Below are 25,494 nucleotides of genomic sequence, written 5' to 3'. Positions count from 1 at the left end.
CGTGACCACCAGAGCTCAGCTCACCCGGTGCAAAGAGAAAAGCAGTCACGGAGGCGACGGACCTGAACACAGGAACACTCAGCTTCCTTTTGGGGGCTCTAAAACGTGTCCCTTGTCACACTGCACAGCCTCCCTGACGGCCTTGGGTGCCTGCAGCCCTAGAGGCATTTTTAATAGCTGCCTTGGTCCTATTACTTTTAAGTGACAAAGCGTTCCCCAGTGAAATCTAAAGAAGACGGATAAATACAAGTGTATGTATTTTTACCTGCTCACCAGATTAAGGATAGGTATGATGCCTATTAGGAAACGGTCTATATATACATATATGTATATATACGTGTGTGTATATATACATATATACATATGTATATATAAAGGAATATTTTAAAAGAGAAAAAAAGTGGACTTTTTTCCTGCATTCACCAAAACATTACTTTTATTTGTATGTTTACAATCATTATTTCCAAAAATGAAACTCTTCTGGACTGTTCACCTACTCACCCCGCGAGCTAACGTGGGGGGCTAGCTCTGGAGGGTAGGGGCTGCATATTTGGGTAAATTACTTAATCCTGTGCCGATTTTGCCTAAGATGAAAAGCAGTAAGAGCAGATTTTTTTTTTTAATTTTTTTTTTTTAACGTTTATTTATTTTTGAGACAGAGAGAGACAGAGCATGAACGGGGGAGGGTCAGAGAGAGGGAGACACAGAGTCTGAAACAGGCTCCAGGCTCTGAGCTGTCAGCACAGAGCCCGACGCGGGGCTCGAACTCACGGACCGTGAGATCATGACCTGAGCCGAAGCCGGCCGCTCAACCGACTGAGCCACCCAGGCACCGGCAGGGCAGATATTTTTTAATATAAAAATTGTTAAGTTTATTTATTTGGGGGAGGGGAGGGGCGGGGGGGGGGAAGAGAGAACCCCAAGCAGGCTCCATACTGTCAATGCAGAGGCCAACGCAGGGCCCTAACCCTTGAACCAACGAGATCATGACCTGAGCCAAAGTCAAGAGTCAGATGTGCAACCGACTGAGTCACCCGGGTGCCCCCCCCTTGGCTATGTTATTTTTTTTTAATGTTTATTTATTTTCGTTTTTTTTTTTAATGTTTTTTTATTTATTTTTGCCACAGAGAGAGACAGAGCATGAGCAGGGGAGGGGCAGAGAGAGAGGGAGACACAGAATCGGAAGCTGGCTCCAGGCTCTGAGCTGTCAGCACAGAGCCTGATATGGGGCTCGAACCCACAGACTGTGAGATCATGACCTGAGCCGAAGTCGGACGCTTAACCAACTGAGCCACCCAGGTGCCCCAATGTTTATTTATTTTTGAGACAGAGAGAGACACAGCATGAACAGGGGAGAGTCAGAGAGAGGGAGACACAGAATCTGAAACAGGCTCCAGGCTCTGAGCTGTCAGCACAGAGCCTGATATGGGGCTCGAACCCACAAACCGTGAGATCATGACCTGAGCTGAAGTCGGACACTTAACCAACTGAGCCACCCAGGCGCCCGTTATTTTTAAAGAGACCTAAGAACGCAGGCCAAGGCCAACCTTGGGACACAGGGATGACATGCCGAGTGGACAGTCGGTTCCACCTGTGCATCTCATAAGGTTCACGGGGCTGCATCCGCTTTTAGCCCAAGTCCTGCTGGCTCCACTTGCCCCTCTGAGCCCGTGTGTGGTAAGGACGCCCTCCCCACCTGTTCCCATCACCCGCAAGCTGCAGAGTTACGCTGCTGGCCTTTTCGATTCGTATGCATCTCCACAGATTTGGCAAAGGTAAAGCGAAGGTGCTACTTTGTGGGTTTTGTTTCCAGAAGACATTCTTCCTTCGGCTGGCTGAAAAACTCCTCTTGGCATTTCAGCCTCCCAGCCGACACAGTATTTACCACACTGGGGAGACAATGCGACCCACCACATGATAAATCACACAATCAGTTGTGAGTCTTGTCCTAAATTTTCCGCATGAAGACAGGGGAGGCCTTTCTGAAGCTCTTCTGGATCTCTTTCAACTCGTCTAGTTTCTTTTAAGTATTTCCTCCCAGTGTCCACTCTGGCCACAAAATAAGCTCCTTGTCTACACTTTAGGAGGCTGTAAATGTGAAATGGGCCACGCAGCGTGCAGCCTGAGAAGAGGATGGTGGGAATGAGCCACAACAAAAGACCGGCAAATTATGCAACACGAGGCAAAATACACCCCAAAGGCGATGGTAGGGGGACTTTGGGAAATGAAATGTCCAAAGCACGGATACCCATCACAATCGACAGTGGTTTTATTCCCGAACATGCCACTGAATCACACAAGCAATCTCTCAAGCCTTCACGGACACTTGCCCTCTGCCACCCGGAGAGTCAGAGTGACCTCAGACACAGAACGAGCCTATGCACCCCTGGAGAGAAGGTGCTGGTGCTGAAGCAGCAGGCTGCCAAGTTCCAGGGGGAGAGCTCTAGGTGGCTCTGTGAGTCTATTTCCAATGATTCTCTGATCCTGAAAGCCAACGGAGAGATTAACTAATCAACACCATTCTTTTTCACAGGTTGGGGTCACAATAATGGAAGCTTACATAATAAAAACATACAGGTCCGCGCTTAGAAATTTGTACCTTCATTAAGAGAATTCTCAGCGAGGGAAACACAAGATTTCAGGTACAGTATTTTAGAGCTTACATAATCAGTCGGAGGGCGGCTTTCCAACTTCCACTTGCTTATATTCAAGGTGGTAATTTCTCATTTGAATCAGCCGAGGATGGGAAAGAGGCAGTGTCAGGCTGGGGGAGCAGATCCAACAATTAGGGACGGAGCGTGTCTATTTTACATAAGCCTTCTCCCAAAGAGGGGAGGAGGGAAAGACAACAGCCAGTCCCAAGAACATCTGACAATAGTCTTTAACTGAAAGCACCATTGTGACACTGTTCTCCCTGCACCAACCTTGCGAGTGCAGAAATGGAGGTAAAAAGAATCATCTCTATCTTGCTGAAGTTCTGATAGTTGTGTAGGCAGTGACTTAGGGAGCAAGATGCCTAATATTCTATTATATTCCCCAGGACTATGTGTTGAAAGCCTGCTCTTGGCTCCTTCCTATTTCTGCTAACTCTGCATCATCGGGGACTCGGGGAGCTAGGAAGAGACAGCCACAACAGGCTTTAGACCCACCGACGGAAGGTTTCGAGGGTCACCCGGACAGCCAAGTTAATTATCCAGAGACCCGTCCCAAAGGGCAACTTGCCAGACAAATCAGAATCTGCCACCACATAGTACAGAACTCACATACGGGGTGTAGGTGGGTGGACAGACAGACGCACAGACAGAAGAAAGGCACTCCCTAGGCTTTTGAATGGACTCACTCTATCCCACAGTAACTCAGACCTGCTGGGACATGCCAGGGACCCAGCATACCACTGGCCACTTGGATGGGTTGTGGCCACAGCTTGCTTCTGTGCTCGTGGCAAAGATTTTAACCAAACCCAATGCTAAGGAAATAAGACATCGCTGTTACACTCAAGGCTCTTCCATTCTGTTACCAGGCATCTTAAAATGCCACTGGGGATGTGATGTCCCAGAAGAACAGAGTATTGAAGAGGTGTTGAAGGCACCTTTTATTTATGAAGGAAATCATGGAGGAAATCATGGAGGCAAAGGGGAATAAGTGGGCTCCACACTACCCCCTCCCCAGCCCCATTCAAAACCTGTGGCTTGGAGCCAACCTACGTTGTCTTTGGCTTTTAAACTGTTCCACTGAAGTGTTGACTGGAAGTCATAAATGAGACATTTGTATTAAGTCCAAGAAAATTTTAATGACCGACTATTATGTCTCAGGGAAATAACCATTCCCTATTTAAAGAGGAATGTCCGCTCGTTTCAGGAAACAGCTGGGCTGGTTACGATCATTCCTATTAAATTGAGCTACTAAACCCTCCGTTAGGAAGGGGTTCCCTTTTCAGAAAGGCTCGTCTCGAAGCCACAAAGAAGAACAGAAATAAAGAAGCTGGGAACAGCCAGCTGCAGAGATTCCGCTACACCCAGTGGAGCGTTTCCGCTCTGCATATTGTCACTGGAGAGCCCACGACACAGCACCCCTCCCACCCCCACCCCCAGCCAGGCTTGTTCACTCAACTATGGCTACAGAAGGTCCAGGGTCTTAGGAAGCTGATAGGGTTTCTTCCTCGGGGAAGTCGACACCCAGCCAGCAGAGTCTGGGGATGCAGTGGTGTTCAGAGAGCGTGTGCTCTCTTGTGAAGCCCGTGGCCCTTGAATGTGAAGCTAAGAACTCTCCTAAAACAGATGCTGCAGGTGGATGCACTGAGAAGAGCCCAGTCCATTCCTTATCCTTCCCAAGGACAGGTGTGACCAGAGGGGCGCTGTGCAAAGGTAACCCCCTAAACAATCATCATAAGTGGAGATGAATGGACCCGGAGGATGAGAAACAGCACGGCATCTATCAAGAGCCTGCTCAGGGTGCCTCGGTGACTCAGTTGGTTAAGCGTCCGACTTCGGCTCAGGTCATGATCTCGAGGTCTGTGAGTTCAAGTCCCGCATCGGGTTCTGTGCAGACAGCTCAAATGCTGTGCAGATGCTCACAGTGAACAGATGCTGTGCAGACAGTCTCAGATGCTGGAGCTTGTTTTAGATTCTTGTCTCCCTCTCTCTCTGCCTCTCCCCCGCTCATGCTCTGTCTCTCAAAAATAAGTAAACATTAAAAAAAAAGTTTTAACTTTAAAAAAGAGCCTACTTGCTCTGCTTCGGAGAAACCAAAAAGGGTCAAGATGAGGAAAATGCCCCAATTGTGCCTGCTGAGCCCTGTCGAGCACTGCAGGAGGATTAAGATGAAGCAGTGGGTGTGGCAGGAGACCTGAGCCCCCACCCCCCCCCCACCCCGGCAACCAGGACCAAGCTCCAAGGTCGCTGACCAGAGGACAGCATATGTCCAGGACATATGTCCCTTGATCCCCGAATCCTGACACGCCAGGCTGCTTTGAAGTGGCCACTCTTCACCCAGAGAAGCAGAGTGAGCTATGAGGGCCCCAATCTCCAATGTGGGAAACAAAACCGAGGCCTCACACAACACCCCAAATTCTCAGGCCCTGGGGAAGGACTTTGGTTATGCCAAGGTCAGCGACTAGGGTTGTGTCATTAGCAGCAAAGCAAGTACTGAATCCTGTACCCTAGGAGAGCACTCTATCATGTGTCCATTTATTCAAATATCTCAACCATCTGTCAGTCGGTCCCATTTTTCAGATGACAATATTGGGACTCAGGTAAGTCAAGTCACCAGGAGCCGGTAGGTAGCAGGCCCGGGATCAAGTCCAAGTCTTCTGACTCCACAGCCAACACTCTTCACTGCTCCTCAGCTGCCTGCAACATAGAGGACCATCAAGGATTCCCTATCCTGTAGCCACAGACCAGAGCGACGGGAAACAGGGCCCCCCAAAACGAGGCATCAGGACGCCTGTCCCTCCCAGCCGTCCCGAGCGCCCCTGTCCACCCACCTCCAAGTACCCACTGGCTAGAAACGCTCAACAGAACCATTACTAGAGCGAACTCCTCTCCCACGTGACTGGTAATTCTTACAGCGTCTTTAAGACAAAATGGATTGCTACATTTAGAATAAGGGAATAAACAGAATTAGCAACTGGTACTTATTTCTTGCTTCTAAAAACATTTTACCTCCCGGACAAAATGTTCATGCAGAACAAGGGAACTACCTGAGAGTACAGTTCACTACACCCAAATCAAAGTTTGATTGAAATAATTTTATTGCTCATTTGTTGGGGCTACAAACTGAATGCCTGTGGAAAATATGTACAACCATGTCATTATTAATAGCTTGTATATATCAAACAGCATGTGCCAGTTAGCATTCAAAGTGCTTTCCATGTACCAATTCAGTGAATCCTCAGAGAATCGTTATGAGTATTATTAGACCCCCGTTTTAAAATGAAAAACCAAGGCACAGAGAGGTTAAGTAATCAGTTTAGGAACACACAGCCAAGAAGGGGAGAACGTGGGTGTGAATCCCAGGTCTTCGGAAGCTCATCCATCGAGCCACGGTTGCCGCAGATGCTTATCATTCTACTACCTGGCAATTTTAACCATTTCATTTGGGGTTTTAACCACGTTTAGTCATTTTAACACGAACACATAGACACTTGGGTTACATAAAATACAAGTTTCTCAAACCATACCAATTTTATTTATCCTGTGAACCAAAGTCACTGATTCCACCCTTTTTCCCCCTACTTATTTCCTATTTTGTAGATACAGATATAGCAACAGAAAGCAAAACTAAGTTAAAGGAACAAGGATGCTATCTTTCCGGCTTACAGATTACCAAAAACATTTCTGAGAGGGGACAGAATATAGGTCACTTGACTTCAGGGGAGTTCTAAACCCATGTTTAAGCCACACAATCAAAATTACCAGCAAAATGTCCCTTAACAACATCCAAAAGGGACAGCATTCAATATTTGGTCTATGCAACCCTACACCAGAACGTGTACGTATGTAAACGTATAATGCACACGATGCACATGTTAACATACATAATAGGAGTAGGTATACAAAACATGAGTAGAAGTGTTGAGTATGGTGATTCTCCTTTGGAGGAATGTGGTTATTTATTAAATGATGTGCTGCAGTTAAATCCCTGCAAGTTTGGGGCGCCCGGGTGGCTCAGTCGGTTAAGCATCCAACTTCGGCCCAGGTCGTGATCTCGGGGCTTGTGAATTCGAGCCCCGCGTTGGGCTCTGTGCTGACAGCTCGGTGCCTGGAGCCTGCTTTGGATTCTGTGTCTCCCTCCCTCTCTGCCCCTCCCCAGCTCATGCCCACACTCTGTCTCTGGCAAAAATAAATAAACTTAAAAAAAAAAAAATTAAATCCCTGCAAGTTAAATGTGTTCACCAAGTTGAAAGGAGAAATACTGCTGGTAGAGTTTTATTCTCCACCCCAGCAAGAGGGGGGCAACTTCTGCAGACCTGCCTGCCCAGTCACCTGGCAGGCCCCACCCTCCTTGCCTGGCACCTCAAGGAGCCCTCCCTCAATCCAAGGAACAAGGTCAGCTCAGCGGGAGTCCTTGCCATTCCCTCTGCAGGAGGCCTAGACCCTGAAAGGAACACCCCTGTCTGCAATTAACCAGGAACATTCACGGATTTTGTTGGGTCTTTATTCCAGGCCTTCATCTTCTTCAACTGTGGCTGCCTCCTCATTGTTTTTTGCTAGGTTACACTTACTCATCCCCAGTGATGGCTATGCGAGCCCCTCCATAAACAAGCAGCACTTGAAAGCTTGCTTCAAGATGAGCAAGAGAGATGCAGAGCCCCTCTTGCTCCAACTGCCTCTGCCCAAGTAGAAACTTATCCAGCTTAACACAGAGCAATGCCATTCCGGCAGCAGGCAAGCAAGAAGATGAGCTTAAATGCTGGGCATGTGATTAGCAAGACAGTGTCCCTGCGGAGAGGCCTCTGTGTCCTCTGCTTTGTTAGATATCTAAAATGGAAAAGGGGGAGAGTTCCAAAATTCAGGAAGGATCTTGCCCGCTTTACAGCCCACTGATCCCATTTCTTTGACCATGAAACCCACAAGAGAAAACCCCTAGAGAAACTAAGCTGTGTACACAAAGCTGATTGAAAGGAATTTGCAGAAATCATTTTTCCCCTAAATAATTATTAGCTAAACATGTGCAACCAAACAGCAAGGAAAAAAAAAAATCAGGGTAATTGTATTTCTTACTACCTGGGGCTATATAATAATTATGCAAATGGCAGGGAATTTGTCACTTTGAGTAACCATAAGTGTGTAAAATAATTTGATTAAGTAAAATGCAGTCGCCTTAGTCATTATACTAATTTGACAAGGACTTTAAAAATGTCCCTCAGCTGTCTGCTTCTGGGTAAGAGACGTAAAAACCCATCTTCAAAATGATGCTTCTTTAGGGAGAGGGAAAAAAAACAAAAGAAGAATAACAAATCCAGTAGTTTCACCTTACAAGTAATTGCAAGCCACTGAATGATCTCAGGCCTAACACTTTTTAAAATGACTAGAAATCAGTGAGATGGGAGTTCTGTTACATGCACTCAGTCATCCGGCGAATTATTTCGTCACGACAACCTCCGACTCAGGGTTTGCAAAACTCTAAATAGGGAAATGCCCACCACGGGTCCTAGGCACTGTCTGTGCACCCCACCCTGGAGACTCGACAGGCCTTGTCAAGTTTGCATCCTGAGGAAATTCAAATGCATTTGTATGTGAGCCTCGATCCTAACTGCCCAGAGGTGTCAAGGTTTTAATTTCCTGTACACAGCCTTATCGACTCCAGTCCTCGGCAATTTGATAACACACACGAAGCTCTACACGCAGGGCTGGCCTCCAAGAATGGCTTGAGACATCTTAGTGGGTCTCCACACATCACCATGAAGTACACACAAAATAACTTTCTCTCCCTACAGTTCCCATAGGCCTAAGCCTTCTCCAAAGGGGCCGAGACTTAAGCAGAGATTACATCCTTGCAAGGTCAGTTCAGACTGGAGCCACCCAAAGCAAAGACCCAAGTAAAGAAAAATTGCATTCTCGACCCAGCACACCTTGCGGATCAAACTGGATGGGTCTCTCTTCTTATGCTCAACAAAGTATCGCATAGCCACTCAGGCAGTTTAAGGGACTAGGAGAGAACATCCCCGTGACATTGGCTTATCTGAAGTATGATTTCCAGTTACAACACTTGCAAGTGTAGCACATTTCAGAATCCACAGCTGGCCGGGGGGTTGTGCAATTACCTTATCTCTACTATCACAGCATCTGGGTGTCAGGGTCAATAACCTTCAGCATTGCCCTGGGAGACCCACCCCCACACCCGCACACACATGGAGGCAAAAAGTTGCTGGTCCCCTGCCCAGCTTAACAATTGGTGTTTGTCTCATATACAAGTCTCCCTTGAGTTTCCTCCCTGGGCAGGTTCTTAAGGGAAAGCGCGTGCGCGCGCGCACACACACACACACACACACACACACACACACACAGAGTCCTGCTTTACAAAGTTGCTTCTCAAATCACAGGCAACTTCCTGCTTCAGTTCTGCAGTTGGGGAGCTTACACCAGTGCCATTGAAGACACAGGGCAAGCTCTTTTCAGAAAGTAAAGGGAGAAATGAAATGAAGCCTCCAAATATAAAACACGGCATCTGAGAAGACAAAATAATAAGGTAGCTGCATGGACTACTGGGATCAAATAGATTAAAATAATGTCGCTGGCATAGAACTTTCGATAACCCCCCTCGCTATCAAAGCAAGCACTGTTGGCAGTGTCCCACGGTGTGCCCTTCATCAGGTACCTGAAAATGCTTCATCGGAGAGGCAGGCTGATTGCCAAGATCATATATAACACACCCCTGGCACATGGACCCTGACAGTGCGTATGATCACCTAGAAAAGCAGCCTCTGAGGTTTCTTAAGAAAGCCATGATGAATTAAAACGCAGACGTCTGCCTTTCCTGCAAACATCCTACAACGTTCCATTCTCAAATTATCCATGAAGAAGTCACACACAGCTGCAGGAATAACTTTTTATTCCACCTCCAAATTAACAGATGAACAGAAAACTCCCAAGTGGCCCAGAAAAACAAAACCCACAGCAACCTGATTCAGTCAACCCTGGCAAGCAAACTATTTATTTTCATGAGGTTCAGATGGCCACAGAGAGTCCAGGGCAGCCGGGCAGGGCAGAGCCCTGAGCACCCTATCCCTCCACTCCTAGTAATCAAAATAAATTCAGTTTCCCAGGCCTGTCCTCTCCTGGGCCTCCATCCGCCTTCTGCTGGTCACCTGTCGACTCCTGTTACCCTACCCCTCTGAACCAGGCTTTCTATCAGCCCAGGCTGGAAATGCCAGCAGCCCCCCTCTCCCCCCACCACCAACAACCAGGTGGACTGAGTTCCTGCCACTGGCCTACTCTGGGATTAAAGTCAACTTTCTATCTCCCCGTGCCAGCCAGCCCTGCCTTTAGGTATCCAGCTTCACCAGCAGCCCTCTGCTCCTTAACTTTCTAAAGGAGCCCAGGCTACTCATCTAGTTGAAGCTCAGCCTCGTTCCTTTCTAAAACCCTTAGATCATGGCAAGCTAAAAAACTAAGACCAGGCCTTTATCATTCATGGTGTGAAAAGTTCCGTTCCTGTTTGCCACGCATGAATAACCCACCCTACTGAACAAAACTGGCTTCAGGCAAACAAAATAGTAAACCCGAAGGCAGCTGTTGATACACTAATTACCTCCCCAAACACAGAGCCCGGTTAGGTAGTACATACTTTGCATACGCTCCAGCACAGACCCACAAATATCTTGTTAATACGCATTTGCATCTTGGTAATACACATACCTATCTTAATATCGTAACAGTCAAAATTCCCTCCGTGAAAGTGCTGATAAACGGACCCCCCACACAGGGACCGTCTGTGCTGGAACTACCGAGAAAAGCGCATTTTTGACCAACAAAAATCTAAACACCGAAGAAAACTGTGCTTTGGGCTTCAGGGCTCACCTGCAGCATACAAGTCAAGGATGCACAGAGACGGGGACTTAAAACACTTTCATCTCACAAGGAGCAAAGAAAATGCAGCTGATTTTCAGGAGCCCTGTAACTTTGGCACCCCAGGAACAGAGCAGAGTTTGAACAATCCTCTCTGCTAACCACAAAGATGACGTTCCCCTACACTACAAGCCTGCTTGTACTTCCCTCTGACTGTAAGCCCGGGAGTCTTTGGAGACTATGAATGGTACAGGGCACCCACCAGTCCAGTCTTCATTAACTGCACCCCAAGGCCAAGAAGGAGGGATTAGTGATACATCAGGAAAAGCATGGTTCTATCTGAGGATGTGGTATTCCAACAGCCAAAATCCTGTCCAATTCTATCTCCGTCAAACTTGTTCAGGAACACTCAAAGTCTCTGACGTTTCATTTCATGTTTCAGGTCAATCACCAAAGTAATGATTTAACACTATACACTGACAAAATCTTCTCCTGTGTAGGCAGGGCTGGACTCGGGCCTGGAAGTGTGCTCTCTGGAACTCAAGTTGGGACCACCCGCGCGGGGCAGGACAAGGCGACAAAGTAGGTATTTGACAGTGCTGAGTCATTACAAGCTGTTTCCTCTGATATGCCAGGCACCCCTGGGCCGTCTGAGCATTAATATCCCCTGTCAGAAGGCAAATGAAATAGACGCACATAGTGCAAAATGATGCGACCCCCTTGCGGGCGAGAGACCACGGTGGGGAATCGAGGTCTTAAGCACGGGTAGCAGGAGCTACACAAACTCGCAGCTGCTCTCCAGGTACTGTAACTTTATCCCAGACGCCAAAAGATGGCTATTGGGATACGGAGAGGGAATATTCCCCCTGCAGCCCAGGCTCCGAACAGGGCCACACTCGGGTGCATTTTACTCTAAGCTGTTAAATACCACCCCCCACCCTCCGTAATTGGCGCATGGGGAAAGCGCCCGGAGAAAATGATGCATAATGAATTTGTTCTCGAGGCGGATGGAATGGAAAGAGTGGAGGACGCAGGATGCTCAACTGGCTTTTCTTCCCATGTGCAGGTCACCTGAAACCCGCGATGCCTGCCTCTCCAAGGGGGCTCCTGAACTCACCCTCTGGCTGCGCCTTCCCGGCGGGGAAGCAAACGGTTTCCCGGCCACCTGCCCGCCGCCTCTCCTCCCCGGGCACCCCAGGCCCCCGCCGGCCGCGCGAGCAGCTGCCGGCATCCGCGGTCCCGCCCGCTCCCGGCTCGCTCGGCAGCCCGGGCCGGCAGCTCCCCCGGCGGCCGCCGCTGCACCACTCGCCAACCTCCGCGCCGGGCCGAGGTCATGCCCGCCTGCCCCCGGGCCCCAGGCGGCCCCCTCCCCGTGCCAGCCGGCCGCCCGAGCGCCGGGCCGGGAAGGGGGCCCCCGCGGCGGAGTTGGCACGGGGACTCACCAGGTAGGCGCCCACCGTGCCCTGCGCCAGCATCAGGGCGCACTCGGACACCAGGAAGATCTTGATGTTGGAGAAGCAGGACACCTTCTTTTTCTTCTTCTTGTTCCTCTGCGCCTCGTCCCCCTGCAGCTCGCCGCTCCGGCCGCCGCCCGACGAGCCGCCCGGCTTCTTCCCCTGCATCCTTCCCCCGCCGCCGCCGCCGCCGCTTTCCCGCTCGCCCCGGGTGTCGGGCCCGCTGCCGGGCGGGGGTGTGCGCGGCGAGGCTGCGTGCTGTCCCCGCCCCGGGCCCGCGGCGGCCGCCCCCGTCCTGCCGGGGCTGGAGAGGTGGAAGGCACAGCTCCTCGCCGCCGCCGCCGCCGCCGCCGCGCGCGCTCGCCCCTTTCCTCCTCCTCCTCCTCCTCCTCCTCCTCCTCCTCCACCTCCTCCACCTCCTCCACCTCCTCCTCCTCCTCCTCCGCCCTCCCTGCGCCTCCTCCTCCGGCTCGGGCTGTGCCAATCACAGGGGCTCCTCGCGCCGCCCGCCGCCGCCGCCGCCGCCGCCGCCGCAGCCGCTTCGTCGCCCGCGGACGCCCGCCGCTGCCATCGCTCGCTTCCCTTCGCCAGCCGGCCCCGCCGGCCCTCGCCTCCCTGCGTCTGCCCCGAGGCCGGGCCGCCCCTCGCCGCCAGCGCGCCCTCGGGGAGGCGCGAGGGGGACCGGCTCGGGGCGCGCGCGCAGGGAGGGAGGGGGTGCCCAGGAGGGAGGAAGGCGGTGCCCTGCCCCTAGATGGCGCTGCGGGGCACGGGGCGCCCCCGCGGGCGCTGGGCGGTGCTGCGCGAGGAACTGGGGGCGCCGAGGTGGGGTGCGCGGGCGCCCCCGCTGGACGGGGACCGAGTGCCGCGGCTTCGCGGCGCTAGACGGGAGAGGAGGGGCGGTTTCTAGGAAGAGAGCGAAGACCGAGTTACCCAGGGAGGGGTGGACGCGCTCGCTCCCCCTCTGCCCGGGTATTTCTGGGGACAGATGTTGCGCCCCGGGGCTTGGGGAGGTGCCAGAGGTCAGAGCTGCTGGCGGCGTCCGCAACCCGCGGGTCCCTGCTCCTGCTGCCCCGTGCCGCTGGGCGTGCCCAAAGGGCTCCCGACCTCAAGGAAGGAAAGCTCTTCTAGAGGGAAGTTCGATCAATCCGTAGAGAACCGCACAGACTATCAGTCGCCCCCAGGCCGCAGTGTCTAGGTGGCTGCAAGGTCGCAGCGACCCCAGCAGAGGGCCTTGTCCAGCCCTCCATCTGCCTGGAGTCCATCCTCAGGAATGATGCAGCCGAGGCTGAAGTCAGCGGGAAGCGATTAGCCCAGGCCTCCCCTAGTATTGTGGCCCAGGCTGCCCTTCCTGGTCTTGGCCTGTAAGCCCGAGCCCCCGAGGCAGCTGCTCTTTATAATCATTACCAGGAGTTTGGGCCACAAGGCACCACCAATAAGATCTACTAGTGGTCCGCAGGCTTTTGGAAGCTCAGAGAAACTGGAAAGGACTGGATCAGTACCAGGAAGCCCTCAGCAACTTCTGCCTGGGCCACTGAGAGGAGGGGTGGTTCAAACAATTGTTTATAAAGCATTTACTTAATAACGGGTCAAAGAAAATGTGCCATTCTCCTAGGCTCCTGAGAATGGCTTCAATTGAAACTGAAGGCTTTGAATTGAAACACGCAGGCTTCCATTTGAAACTGAAGAGCAATGAACACATCCGAAATGTTTACTTCCTCCCGAAGAATGGGAATGGGAATGGATGGTGTCATGGTGGGGGTGCTGTCTTGCCATGCCATTGAAATAAAAACGGCCTCATCCTCTGGTTCTAGACATGATCTCACCTAGACCTGCTGTCCCTTTCAGATGCTCCCCTCTCCTTGTCTTCGCTGTCTGCTATCTGAATTGGCTCCCCCCAACAGAGGCCTTTTTCCATTTTTCCCCCAATTCCTGTCACCCGGGGCTGCACCAATTCCCAAGAGTCTGTCACCTTCCTGCAGCCCCTTTCCAAATCCCGCTGCCCCCCTCCCCGCCCCCCACGCTGCCTCACAGCAGACTTTTCTACTGAGTCCTGCCTTTGAAGGGCTGGGGCCTCTCCGACACTCTGACGTCAAGGGAGCATCTCCTGACTTTCCTGAGAAGACCTTTGATGAGCTAGCTCCCTGCCTGCCTCTGTGGCTTCGCACTGCAAAACTGAGATGTTTACTTGTCCCACTGCTGTTGAAACAGCAGAGTGCATTATAGTCCATAAGTGTCGTTCACGTGCTTTGAAATAACAAGAGCTAATTTTTTTCAGTTTATTTATTTATTTTGAGAGAATGGGAGAGGGGCAGAGAGAGAGAGGGAGAGAGAATCCCAAGTGGGCTCTGTGCTGTCAGTGCAGAACCCAAAACGGGGCTCAAACTCGTGAATCGTGGAATTGTGCCCTGAGCCAAAATCAAGGGTCGGAGGCTTAACTCCCTGAGCCACCCAGGCACCCCCAAAGAGCTCATGTTTATTGCATGCTTACTCTGGCCAGGCCCCATTTGAAGTGCTTCACCTGTGTTTACAACTGAACCCTCACAGCCACCCTCTAAGCCAGATACTGTTATTAGCTCATTTTACAGGTCAGAAAACGGAAGCCCAGAAAGGTTGACTCACCTTACCAATGTCACATATCCAGTCAATGGCAGGACCAGCCTTTGAAACAAGTCCAGGTTCTTGATGACTCCCTATCACCCAGTGGTCTGTCTCTTGGGGACAAGGGAACTCATATGGTTTCTGCTTTATAAATGGAGACTCAGAGATATATAGTGACTAGCCCAGTGTTACACAGCTCAAAGGGGACAGGACTTGAATCCAAGTCCAGCTGCCTTCACTCTGTACCACACTGCCTTGTGGGTAGTCCCAGAGGGGCACAGGCTTTTTTCAGTTTGGGGTCATTTATTTTACATAAAAACTGCCCTTAAAGAAATCAAATACTTCTGCCAAAGAGAGGACTCCAGATTAGGATTGTAGCTTCTTCATATAATTAATGGTAAGCGGCCAGAGAAGACTGTTGTGGCTGAAGCCTTAAAGAGTAGTCAGAGTCAGCCGGAAGGAAATCATGTGTCAGCCTCAACAACCATCGGAAAGAATTGAACACGTTCAATTTCCTTCCCTCGGCAGTCGTCCTTTATTTACCTGTAGATCGGGGCTCCAGGGTTGAGGAGGTGGGTTTATGAGCAGCAGGTTCTCGTGCTTGGTTTCTCTTGTGTGCAGAGGGAGCAGCAAAGGAACAGGACCATCTTCATATCTGCATGGCACTGGCACGTGACTGCTGATTCAAGCCTCCCAACAGGGAGCGCTGGTCTTATAAGCCCCGTTTCACTCATGATTAAAAGCAGCAGGTGGCTTTTAGGAGCTTACAGCTCCCAAGTGGCGGGAATTGAAAACTGCATTTTCCACCCCAAATTGGTGGGAGCAGCCAGGAGGAGGGGGGAGATCCAGAGGGCCTTCAGCCCTCCCATGATCTGTTGCATCCCCCTCCAACCAGCCTCTGAAATGGATCGTTGACCATCCTGTGGCAAGCAAGGTAAACAGAGCTTAAATCCCATCCAATTCCTCAACCGGACGGCCTTAACTGTTCCCTTGGAGAAATGCCATAGCCACCACTTCCAGCCTGGACCCTTTTTCATCATGTATCCCCCTAGTGGTGGATGGTAAATTCAGGAACAGTAGGCATTACAAATGCCTGAAGGACCCTTGTGATTATTTTGGCCTTTCTACTACTTTTTCTTGCCTAGGTTCTAAATTGGACTTTCCTAAATTAGGTGAAAATAGTGCTAGCTAGTCCTGGGGTTCCAACACTCCTTACTTGGTTGGCTGCCAGAAGTATTCCAAACAGTGACAAGCCACGTAATCTGTGACGTAGGGAAGGAAGCATGATGAAAGTCGGGTGACTTGGGAAGACAGACTGGCTTTTGATTCCAAAAATATTAATAAGCCGTACGTAAATGCTTGGGATTAGGATTTGGAGAGCTTTCATCCCCCACCACCAACTCATTTATGTGGGAGAGAAGTGGGTTAACTTCATGGCCATGGGGTGGGGGGGAATGACAATATCTTTCACTGTTACTGGGCTGTGGCAAGATTTCCCAGCAAGCAACCTCAATGTAATTCAACACAATGAGAAACTGTTGTTCAAGTAATTCACAAGAACCATCCTTTGCCAGCTTCAATTTTGTTCACAGGCAAATACAAAGTGGAAAAATAAATGCAAAGAATGATTTCCGATTGTCGCTGGGACGGAAAATAGATGCTTATATTCTCACCCTATGGATGGATTTTTTTTTTCTTTTTCTGAAAATACAGCAATCGTGCATTGTGTCCAACCAAGGATAGAGTTGGGGCTAGGCCAACTTCTTTGGCTTGAAACTAATATTTGGGCTGAGTTGAAGCCTATTTTCTCTTTCTCAGAGTTTTTCTCTCCCCACCCCCACTTGCCAATTAGCCTTATCCATATGCCTTTCTCCCATATAGCCTGGGTTTGCCACTTACAATATTCAGAGCTCAGTATTTTCAATTACATCTCTTAATGTGAATAGATCACCAAAGAAGTGAAAAGGATAAACATCAGTGTAGATGCAATTTTAAACATGTGAAACCCAAATCCAACTGGAGACATGGAAGAAAGACCAAAAGAAAGAACATCCACGGAAATTGGACAACCGGTAGGAGAAACTCGGGATTTAGAAATGTCTTTTATTTGTGGAAGAGGAGCCTTGAGACAAAAGAAACAATACAAATGGTAAACATTTACCAATATTGGTGTATTTGGGGAGTTCATCATTGGCTGCCTTCAACTGATATGTGGGTACATAGAATGTGTTTATCCAAATAGACTGTTAGTTTCTTAAGAGTAGAGTATTTTACTTTAAAGAATTTTTTTCAGGTTTATTTATTTTTGAGAGAGAGAGAGAGAGAGAGAGAGAGAGCAAGCGGGGGGGAAGGCAGAGAGAAAGGGAGACAGAATCCGAAGCAGGCTCCAGGCTCTGAGCTGTCAGCACAGAGCCCAATGCGGGGCTCAAACCAACGAACCGTGAGATTATAACCTGAGCTGAAGTCGGACGCCCAACCGACTCAGCCACCCAGGCGCCCCTGTTTTACTTTAAAAATAAAGGATCCTTTGTCCTGTGCAGTGTCTAACAGGCCTCCTGCCAAGAAGCTTAATATTTATGAAAAAGACAGGAAAATGACCCAGAAGGTGTCAAGGTTTATAGACAGCTTCCTTCCAGGTATTGTCCCCAGGGACCTGCTCCCGCATTCCTGGAGCAGCAAGACTTGTCCTCATGAGTGCCTTTCCCGACACAACGCCTTTTCTCTCTCAAGGGCAAGTGTCCCAGTTTTGCGCCCAGTCTCAAAAATGCACACAAACCCTTGTGTTTTAAGGATGGGTACCGATGGTAAATGTGAGCAAATGGAATGAACAAATGAAATGAGCCAGCATCTCTGGCAAAGAGCTGTGAGGTTTCCAAGTTAATAGCATGACAAGAGTTTGGTGGGTCCCGAGCCCAGCAGAAAGTGGCCACAGCTGTCTGCCCTCTTCAGGGGCGGCCAGCTCCAGCCCTGGATACCCCAGGTGGTCATGGCACACTGCAGTCCATTAATCCCCTGGCTGATGGAAGAAAGGACATATGAGAAGACCAGGAAAGAGGGGCACCTGGCTGGCTCAGTCAGTTGAGTGTCCGACTTCAGCTCAGATCATGATCTCACAGTTCATGAGTTCAAGCCCAACATCGGGCTCATAGCTGTCAGCTCAGAACCCACTTCGGATCTTCTGTCCCCTTCTCTCTGCCCCTCCCCAGCTTGCACTCTCTCAAAAATAAATAAAACATTAAAAAAATAAAATGAAAAGACCAGGAAAGAAAAGCCACGGGTGTAGGGTGCCACTAAAACCTAAAACAAGAGTATTAGTAATAGAGAAAGTGTATGCAGATCAAAGAAAGGAACACCCAGCTCGGATTAGGGTCCTCCCCCATACCCAACTTCCTTCTTCCAAACCCTATCCAGCTCCTCCCCTATGAGACAGCAAATAAAAAGGGTTGAGGAGTGCAGAACGACTGACCAAGAAGGTCATCCTACCTCTGTCTGACTGCTTGTTCTGGGCTGAGTTAGATCACCCCAAAATTCATAGGTTGAAGTCCTAATCCCCAGCACCTCAAAATATGATGGTATTTGGAGGAGGGGCCTTTAAAGAGGTGAGTGAGGTAAAATGAGATCTTTACGGTGGGCCCTCATCCAAGACCAGCATCCTTTTAGAAAGAGGATTAGGACACAGAAAGCTCAAGAAAGGCAACCATGTGAGGACCCAGGGAGCAGAGAGGGTCTGCAAGTCAAGGGGAGAAGCCTCAGAAGACACCAAGCCTGCTGACACCTTGATGTCAGACTTCTAGCAGCCAGAATTGTGAAAAAAAAAACCAATCTCTGGTTAAGCCACCCGGTCTGTCTTTCTTTAGGGCAGCCAGAGCAAGCTACTCCACTACCTTACCACTCCCCCAGCCCTTCACGTACTCGCCAGGCTCTGGCCATAATTAAGTAATTGCAGTCCCTTGAGCTCACCATGCTTTCTCCTCCTCCAAACATATCCACCTGCTATTCCCTCTGCCCAGGATGCCCTTCCCTCCCCTTTCTTCGGCTGGCTTGCAACCACCAGTACCTTAAGAGTCAGCTAAAAGATCACCTCCTCCAGGAAGCCTTTAAAAAATACCCTCTCATTCTTGTCCTCCCAGCTTCCCACTGCCTCCCCACACCTACATGCCCTTACCCCCTATGTCATCCTCTGCCTTAGTGTTTGTCCCGCTGTGGAGGGCACTCGCTGCCCTTCTCCCTGACAAGCCTCCGATCAGTGTCTCCGTCTCTACATTTCTGCCCCTGGATGAGGCGGGCCCAGAAGGGCCAGTACTACTGAACAGGGAACAAATCAGCGAGGACACAAGAAGGGACCCTTCCCCGCCTGAGCTGCCCAACAGCTGCAGAACAGGACAAAATGGCAGGAGGAGCCCATAAGCACTGGGAGACAAAGAGATAGGGGACATAACAGTGACAATAGCTGTAAAACCACACCTAGGGAGGCGGGAAGTGAGAGTCTTTCTGGGCTGCCTTCAGGAAGTGAAAACAGCAGGAAGTGCCCAGAGAGGACCGGCAGCACTTGTGTCACCTGGGAGCTTGCTAGAAACACAGACGCTCAGACCGCAGCCCGTGTGTTCGGAACCAGAATTTAAATTTTAACAAGATCCCCAAGCAATTGATATGCGTGTTATGATTTGGGAAGGAGAGAACCGGTCCAGGATGCTGTCAAAAGTAGCTTGGAGTTAGGCGACTTACGACAGCACGTCAGCGTTTCTGTGTATTCCCCGCTTCTTTGTGCCGGGGGCTTTAGAAGGACAGACTAAGATGAAAAACAGGCACTGGCTATTTTCCTTCTTCTGGAACCATCGCACCACGGAGTCCCACAGAGCACGGGTGACTGACAAGGCCAGGGCATCGGGAGAGGGGTCCTCTTGTGGTTCCATTTTGTGTCTGATTATTGTTGTGGCAACACCTCTGAATCTCAGAACTCAAGCTGGGACTTCAGGGTCCTGAAGGCCGCGTGAACTTCCCTTTCCCAGCTCCCTTTAAAATACCCATGAACACCCAAAAGGGCTGCCAGGACTTAATCTGGCTGCAACCCCAGGATCCCAAATATGGATTGTCCAGTTTCGAATGGGATGACCAAGGAAGAGTGTCTCCTTCCTCCACGGGGAAGAAGGACAAGAGGGCTCTGCATCGGGGACCTGGGCTGATTGCCTAGTCGGAAAGCCTGATGGTCACCTTTTGGCTGCCCGAGGACACTCAGCTCAGTGCTCTCTCATCTTGCTAAATCTATGCAGTTGTAAATCCCCGAAGAGCACAGTGGGCCTCAGTGAAAACGGTGGGTGGTTGCAGTGTATGTCCTGGGATATAAAGTGTATAGTAATATAGGGAGTGGGTAATATAGTAATGCAGGTGGGGGTGGGGATGGGAAAAACATGTTCGATTATCTAATGGCATGTAACAAGCCACCCCAAAACTTAATGGCTTAAGCAGCAAGGTTCATGGATTCATTTTCCTCCAGCATCTGCAATCTGGGCAGGGCTCGGTGGGGAGAACTGGACTCTGTCATCAGCCGGGGCAGCTGCGGGACTGAGGGCTGGAATCACTGGTGGTCTCACTCATTCGCATGCCTGTGTCCTGGGCTAGAAAGGTTCACACGGCTGGGGGCTGGAACATCTGTGCCTTCCTGCAGCTCCTGGCATCTCTGCTTGTGTTCTCTCTTCATGATCTCTCCAGAATGGCAGCCTTGGGGATGCCAGACCATGGGACTTTTATGACCTAGCCTTCAGTCATGCAGCATCATTTCCGCCACATTCTGTGGATGGAGGCAGCCACAAAGCTCCACCTAGACTCAGGGGAAGAGATCACAGAAGTCATCTCTCAATGAAAGTGGGTCAGAGCCACGGTGTTAGAAGAACCTATGAGATGGGATAAGCATTGCTGTGGCCATCCTTGGAAAACACAATCTGCCACATACATTGAAAGCATTGCCTTTCTTGGAATCAAAGCCCCTCATGCACCGTTTTGGGCCACAAAAAGACTATGAAATGTTTTAAGTTATTTAATAATTAATTCATTTCCCATTTACAAAGGAATAGTCAGGGAAGCGGGAGAAATTTCTGCCATGATCTAGCAGTTCACATTGCTAGCTAGGCACTGGAAACTAGGGCAGAGAGTATGCACCATAACTTGCTCTCCAATTTAATTTTTAAGAGGAAGATTCTAGCAGATCCAAAGTACAACCAGCTTCTATAGGTATCCCTTCTTTTAAGAAGCAATGAGTGTGCATGTGTTGGAAGGTGGGATAAAGATACATTGCATCTATGAAAAATATTCTGTAACATAAAACAGACTCCCCAGACCAATAAGACAAAGAAAAAGCCTACTTATTTAAAACAAACAAACAAAAAAGTTGACTAGATAAGACAAGAAAAAATTTAATCCCGCTGTTTTGTGTTCTTAAAAAATACTAACCGGATGTACTTTCTGAAACAATGAAGCATTAGATGACAAAGATGATGCTTGGGATTCCAACTGAATTCAAAGAGGAAACTGGAAGATAAGAATAGGACTCTGGTAAGCTAAAATTAAAATTGTGGCATTGACATCTGATCTCGAGGCAGTAAAGATCACAATAAAAATTTCGGAAAACCCGGTAACTGATGTAGGAAACAAGCCGAATAAGTTTCCTATCAACATAGAGAAGAGAAACAGAGATAAAAATGATGAGAGAAAAGATGGATGATTTGGTAGATCACAAATAAAGACTTACGACATGGATAAGAAGGACCCCCTTCCCCCACAGAAAGATATAACCAGAACAAACAATGTTGCTACAACATTGGAGACAAAGAATGGAAGAAAACTTTTCAAGCTGGAAAAAAAAAAAAATGGAATGTACAATTTAAACTAGTACACCGTCTCTAGGCAAAATTAATGAAGAGATATTCACAGTTAGACATAATATAGCAAATTTGTTTGACTATAAAGGATTTTTTTTTAATTCTGCAAACATCCAGACAAAGCATTAAAGTTACTTATCATCAAACGAAAACAGTCTAAATCAACTGTGCATCCCAAGATTGGATGCCAGATGATAATGGAACAAAGTCTAAATGGTACTGAAAGAAAATGGTCTCGACTCAAGCTGAAATGCTGCTAATTTGCAAAGAAAACAAAAAAGACATTCTTAGATATTCTAATCAAGGGCTCAAAAAAGATACCACCCCTGTGCTTTTCTTGAAAAATTTACCTAAAGATACGTTCAAATGGAAAAACATATTAATTAAAGACAAAAACTCAAGAATAAAAGAGGTGGCTTCAAAACCATTGTGACAGTCCCAGCTAAACATACAGAATTAAGTAAAAAAAAAAAAAAATGCTATAAATAAAATAGCAGTACAAATGGAAAGTTTTTGTTGTTGTTTCTTGAAATAGAATAACTAAAAATAAGACCAATAATAAATAGGTCCATAATTCCAAATGACTTTGGCAAAGATGGGAAAAAGAGTATGTGGGGAAGTAGAAGCATGCCCCATTCCTTGTCTTACAGGAGAAGGAATCAAAAGTTATGAATTATGCTCATGAATTTGATAATTAGAGAAGGTATGCATTCAAGTGTGATTTTGAAAAACCTAATTCAAATAATTCAAGATAATAAATATATGCTTGTAAAAATTAGGAAGATGAAAAATGAGAACAAGTATAATATTGGGAAGAAAACAGTATAACATAATGGTCAAAATCGTGTGCTTTTAAGTTAGGGAAATTTGTTTTCAGAAAGTGGTTCTGGCACTGACTCACTTTGGTCTGGAAAATGCAGAGCCTGTTTTCCTGTATGTAAAGGTAGAATAGCATGGGGAGTTGTGGGGATTAAAGAGAATCTTTATTGAAAGAACTTAATCCAATGTCAATAAACAAGTTGCTGTAAATCGTTTTGGCCATCATTACTTTTTTTTCATTATCATTTACAGAAAAAGATTGAAAATACTTGGGTCTCCCCAAGCTTCCCCAGGAAGCTCTCCTGGCTCTGTTTTCTGAACCTACTCCTCAACTGTGTTTGCTTTTTGAAAACTCTTTGATTTGGATGCTGTTCTAGATTTCTGACCAATTCCACAGACTCGAGATTTAGAATGTTCCTCTCTTTGCAACATGGCCTTGGCTATGACCAAGTTTGAGCTTTCCCTTGTTTTCATGCCTGTAGCTGTTTCTCCTGTCAGTGGTCAGGCTTAGTTCCCCTGAACTCTGCCTGAGCAAACCCCCAGATATCCCAAATAATCATCCAGGATGAGAAAATGGGACAGTTACAACAATAAATGTAAATGATTCATCCTCCTACATTAAAATGTTAAAACATCAGGATTGGGGAAAGAAAATCCAACTGTGACCTACTCATGAGAAATGTATCCAGAACAAAAATACAAAATGATACAAATAGATTAAAAATAAAAAATGAATAAAGACTTACTAGAAAAACATAAACAAAGAAAAAAAATGAAGATATTAATATCAAGTTCAAACAAGACTAGAAACAGGGCCAAAAATATTAAATGAGTCAAAGTATGCATAAAAATGTGCAGCCTTCAAGATATAAAAGGGATATATATTTTATGCATCAACTACATGAAGCAAAGATGTACAAGAAGAAATGGACAGAAACAATTATTTTATGCAAGCCTTTTATAGAATGACTGGTCTTTGGAAAAACAAGTAGACAAAACAGATACATTTCAAAGGATTTGTACTATATATAATTAAAATGTATTTAAAACAAGGGAAACAGAATAAAAGATTTTCTAAAGATAAGCATAGAAAAAAATGAACAAATTATTAAAAATAGAAACAGTAAAGTTGATGCACAAATCCAAGAACTGTTTTTTTAACGCAACTCAAGAATATATGAGTAGAGGGAGAAAAAAAAATTAAAGTAAAACAGAAATGTAAAAATAAGAACAGGAAATTTTTAGCAAATCAAAAAGTATTATTCAAAAACAATGTGTTAGTAAATTTGGAAAACTGAAGTAAATAGATATTTTCATGGAACACTTGACCTGATCCTAAAATGATTGCCTATAAAGATATCCCATTGCTTTAAAATTTCACCAGTGATAACTTTCAGACTTCCACAAGGACAGATAATTCCACGTCATATGATTTTTCCAGATATAAAAACAAAAGCTGAAAATATAAAGATTCACTGTGTGAAGTTAACATTACACTGATATAAAACTAACAAAGATAGGGGCACCTGGTGGCTCAGTCAGTTAAGCATCCGACTTCTATTCAGGTTATGATCTCATCGTTCCCGAGTTTGAGCCCTGCATCAGGCTCTGTGCTGACAGACAGCTCAGAGCCTGGAACCTGTTCAGATTCTGTCTCTCCCTTTCTCTCTGCCTCTCACCCACTTGCACTCTGTCTCTCTCTCAAAAATAAATAAACATTAAAAAAAAAATTGGAAAGATAGCCCAACCAAAGAACAATAAATACTATTATAATTTTGCAATGACATGTTACGTATTTCGATATGATGAAAACCAAAAGATAAGCCAATATTAGGTTGCTTATATGACGTAGTGATTCTACAGTTTATACAGATTAAAAACAAGTTAAAAAATGATGTAAATATTGAAAATCAGGCAATTATATTAAGGAAGCACGTCCTACGAGGTATTAAAATATATTGCAAGCAACATCCAACAAAACAGTATGGTAGAAACTCAAGAACTGCCAGACAGATTGATAGAATTGAGCAATCATCCCTGAAATAGAGTCTAGTAAAGCTTAGTAAAGTAAGCACAACAAAAATGTGAAAGGAACGGGTTGTTCATCAAATGTTTGAGAAAATTGATAGACTCAAATTATAGCCTCGCCGTGGAACAGGCCAACACAAAAACAACAATAAAAACAAATAGATGAAAGAACAGCATGTAGACAAACATATAAGTGAATAATTATTAGATCTCTGGAGAGGGAAAGACATTCTACACACAAGAGCAACAAAAATAGTTACAAAGGAAAAGCTGGATAGACTTTATCATTACACAATTAGGACTACCCTATGCCAAGAAACATCACTCGCAGCAATGAACTCACAAACTGGGAAAGGTGATTTAGCAATGGGGCAGGAGGGTAATGTCAAACATAAAGTGCCTTTACAAATCGATAAGTAAAACTCTATTACTCCAAAAGAAATGTCAGAGGATCCACACAGAAAATGTAAAGAAACACAAAATTCAATGACCATGCAAAAATATTCACACTCGCAACTAATCAAACAACTGCTAACGAAAACAAATACAAGATACATTTTATTCACCCTCCAACGTGGCAAAACATTTTCTAAAGAAAATTTTCGGGGTGCCTGGGTAACTCGGCTGCTTAAGCTTCCCACTGGCTCAGGGCATGACCTCATGGTTCATGAGTTCGAGCCCCACATCAGGCTCTGTGCTGACGCTCAGAGCCTGGAGGCTGCTTCGGATTCAGTGTCTCCTTCTCTCTCTGCGTCTCGCCCTCTCATGATCTGTCTCTGTCTCTCAAAAATGAATAAATGTGAAAAATTAAAAAAAAAAAGAAAAGAAAAAATTGTGCTCGTGGAAGTTTGATGGAAAGGCTCACTAGCAAAGTGCTGGCAGAGGTGTGAATTCGTGCCACTCTGTGGAAAGTGGTTCGGTCCTGCCTATCAGGGCACTCAAACTGTTCACTTCCATTGGCTCAATAATTCTCTTCCACTGAATCTGTCTGAAGAAAATCATCAGAGACACAAGCAAAAATTCAAGTACGATGCTTTATCGTTTGTTGCTTAATGTGTACTGAATAATTGTTTATAATACTGAAAAATTGGGAAGGATGTATATGCTCATTAATCAGGGACTGGCAAAATGACATTACGTTTTCACTGAAAGACAGTATTCACCCGTTTTTTTGTTTGTTGTTTTTTGAAGTAGTCTTCACACACAATGTGG

At 47.2% G+C, this 25,494-nt stretch overlaps 1 protein-coding gene across 3 annotated transcripts in view; it reads right to left on the bottom strand.

The window, feature by feature from the left end:
- SLCO3A1 (solute carrier organic anion transporter family member 3A1) overlaps positions 1–12,308 on the bottom strand; it is a 310,573-nt gene extending 298,265 nt beyond the window's left edge. For all 3 annotated transcript variants that reach the window (XM_027067982.2, XM_027067981.2, XM_027067983.2), the window contains exon 1: positions 11,951–12,308. In XM_027067982.2, the coding sequence (XP_026923783.1) occupies positions 11,951–12,130 (180 nt within the window). In that variant the 5' untranslated portion in view covers positions 12,131–12,308. The remainder of the gene's footprint in view (positions 1–11,950) is intronic.
- Positions 12,309–25,494: the final 13,186 nt, after the last annotated feature.

This window comes from Acinonyx jubatus, chromosome B3, assembly GCF_027475565.1.
Source record: "Acinonyx jubatus isolate Ajub_Pintada_27869175 chromosome B3, VMU_Ajub_asm_v1.0, whole genome shotgun sequence".
Taxonomy (NCBI): Eukaryota; Metazoa; Chordata; class Mammalia; order Carnivora; family Felidae; genus Acinonyx; species Acinonyx jubatus.
The sequence above is the reverse complement of the archived record's forward strand: the minus strand, read 5'-3'. Positions and strand labels throughout refer to the sequence as shown.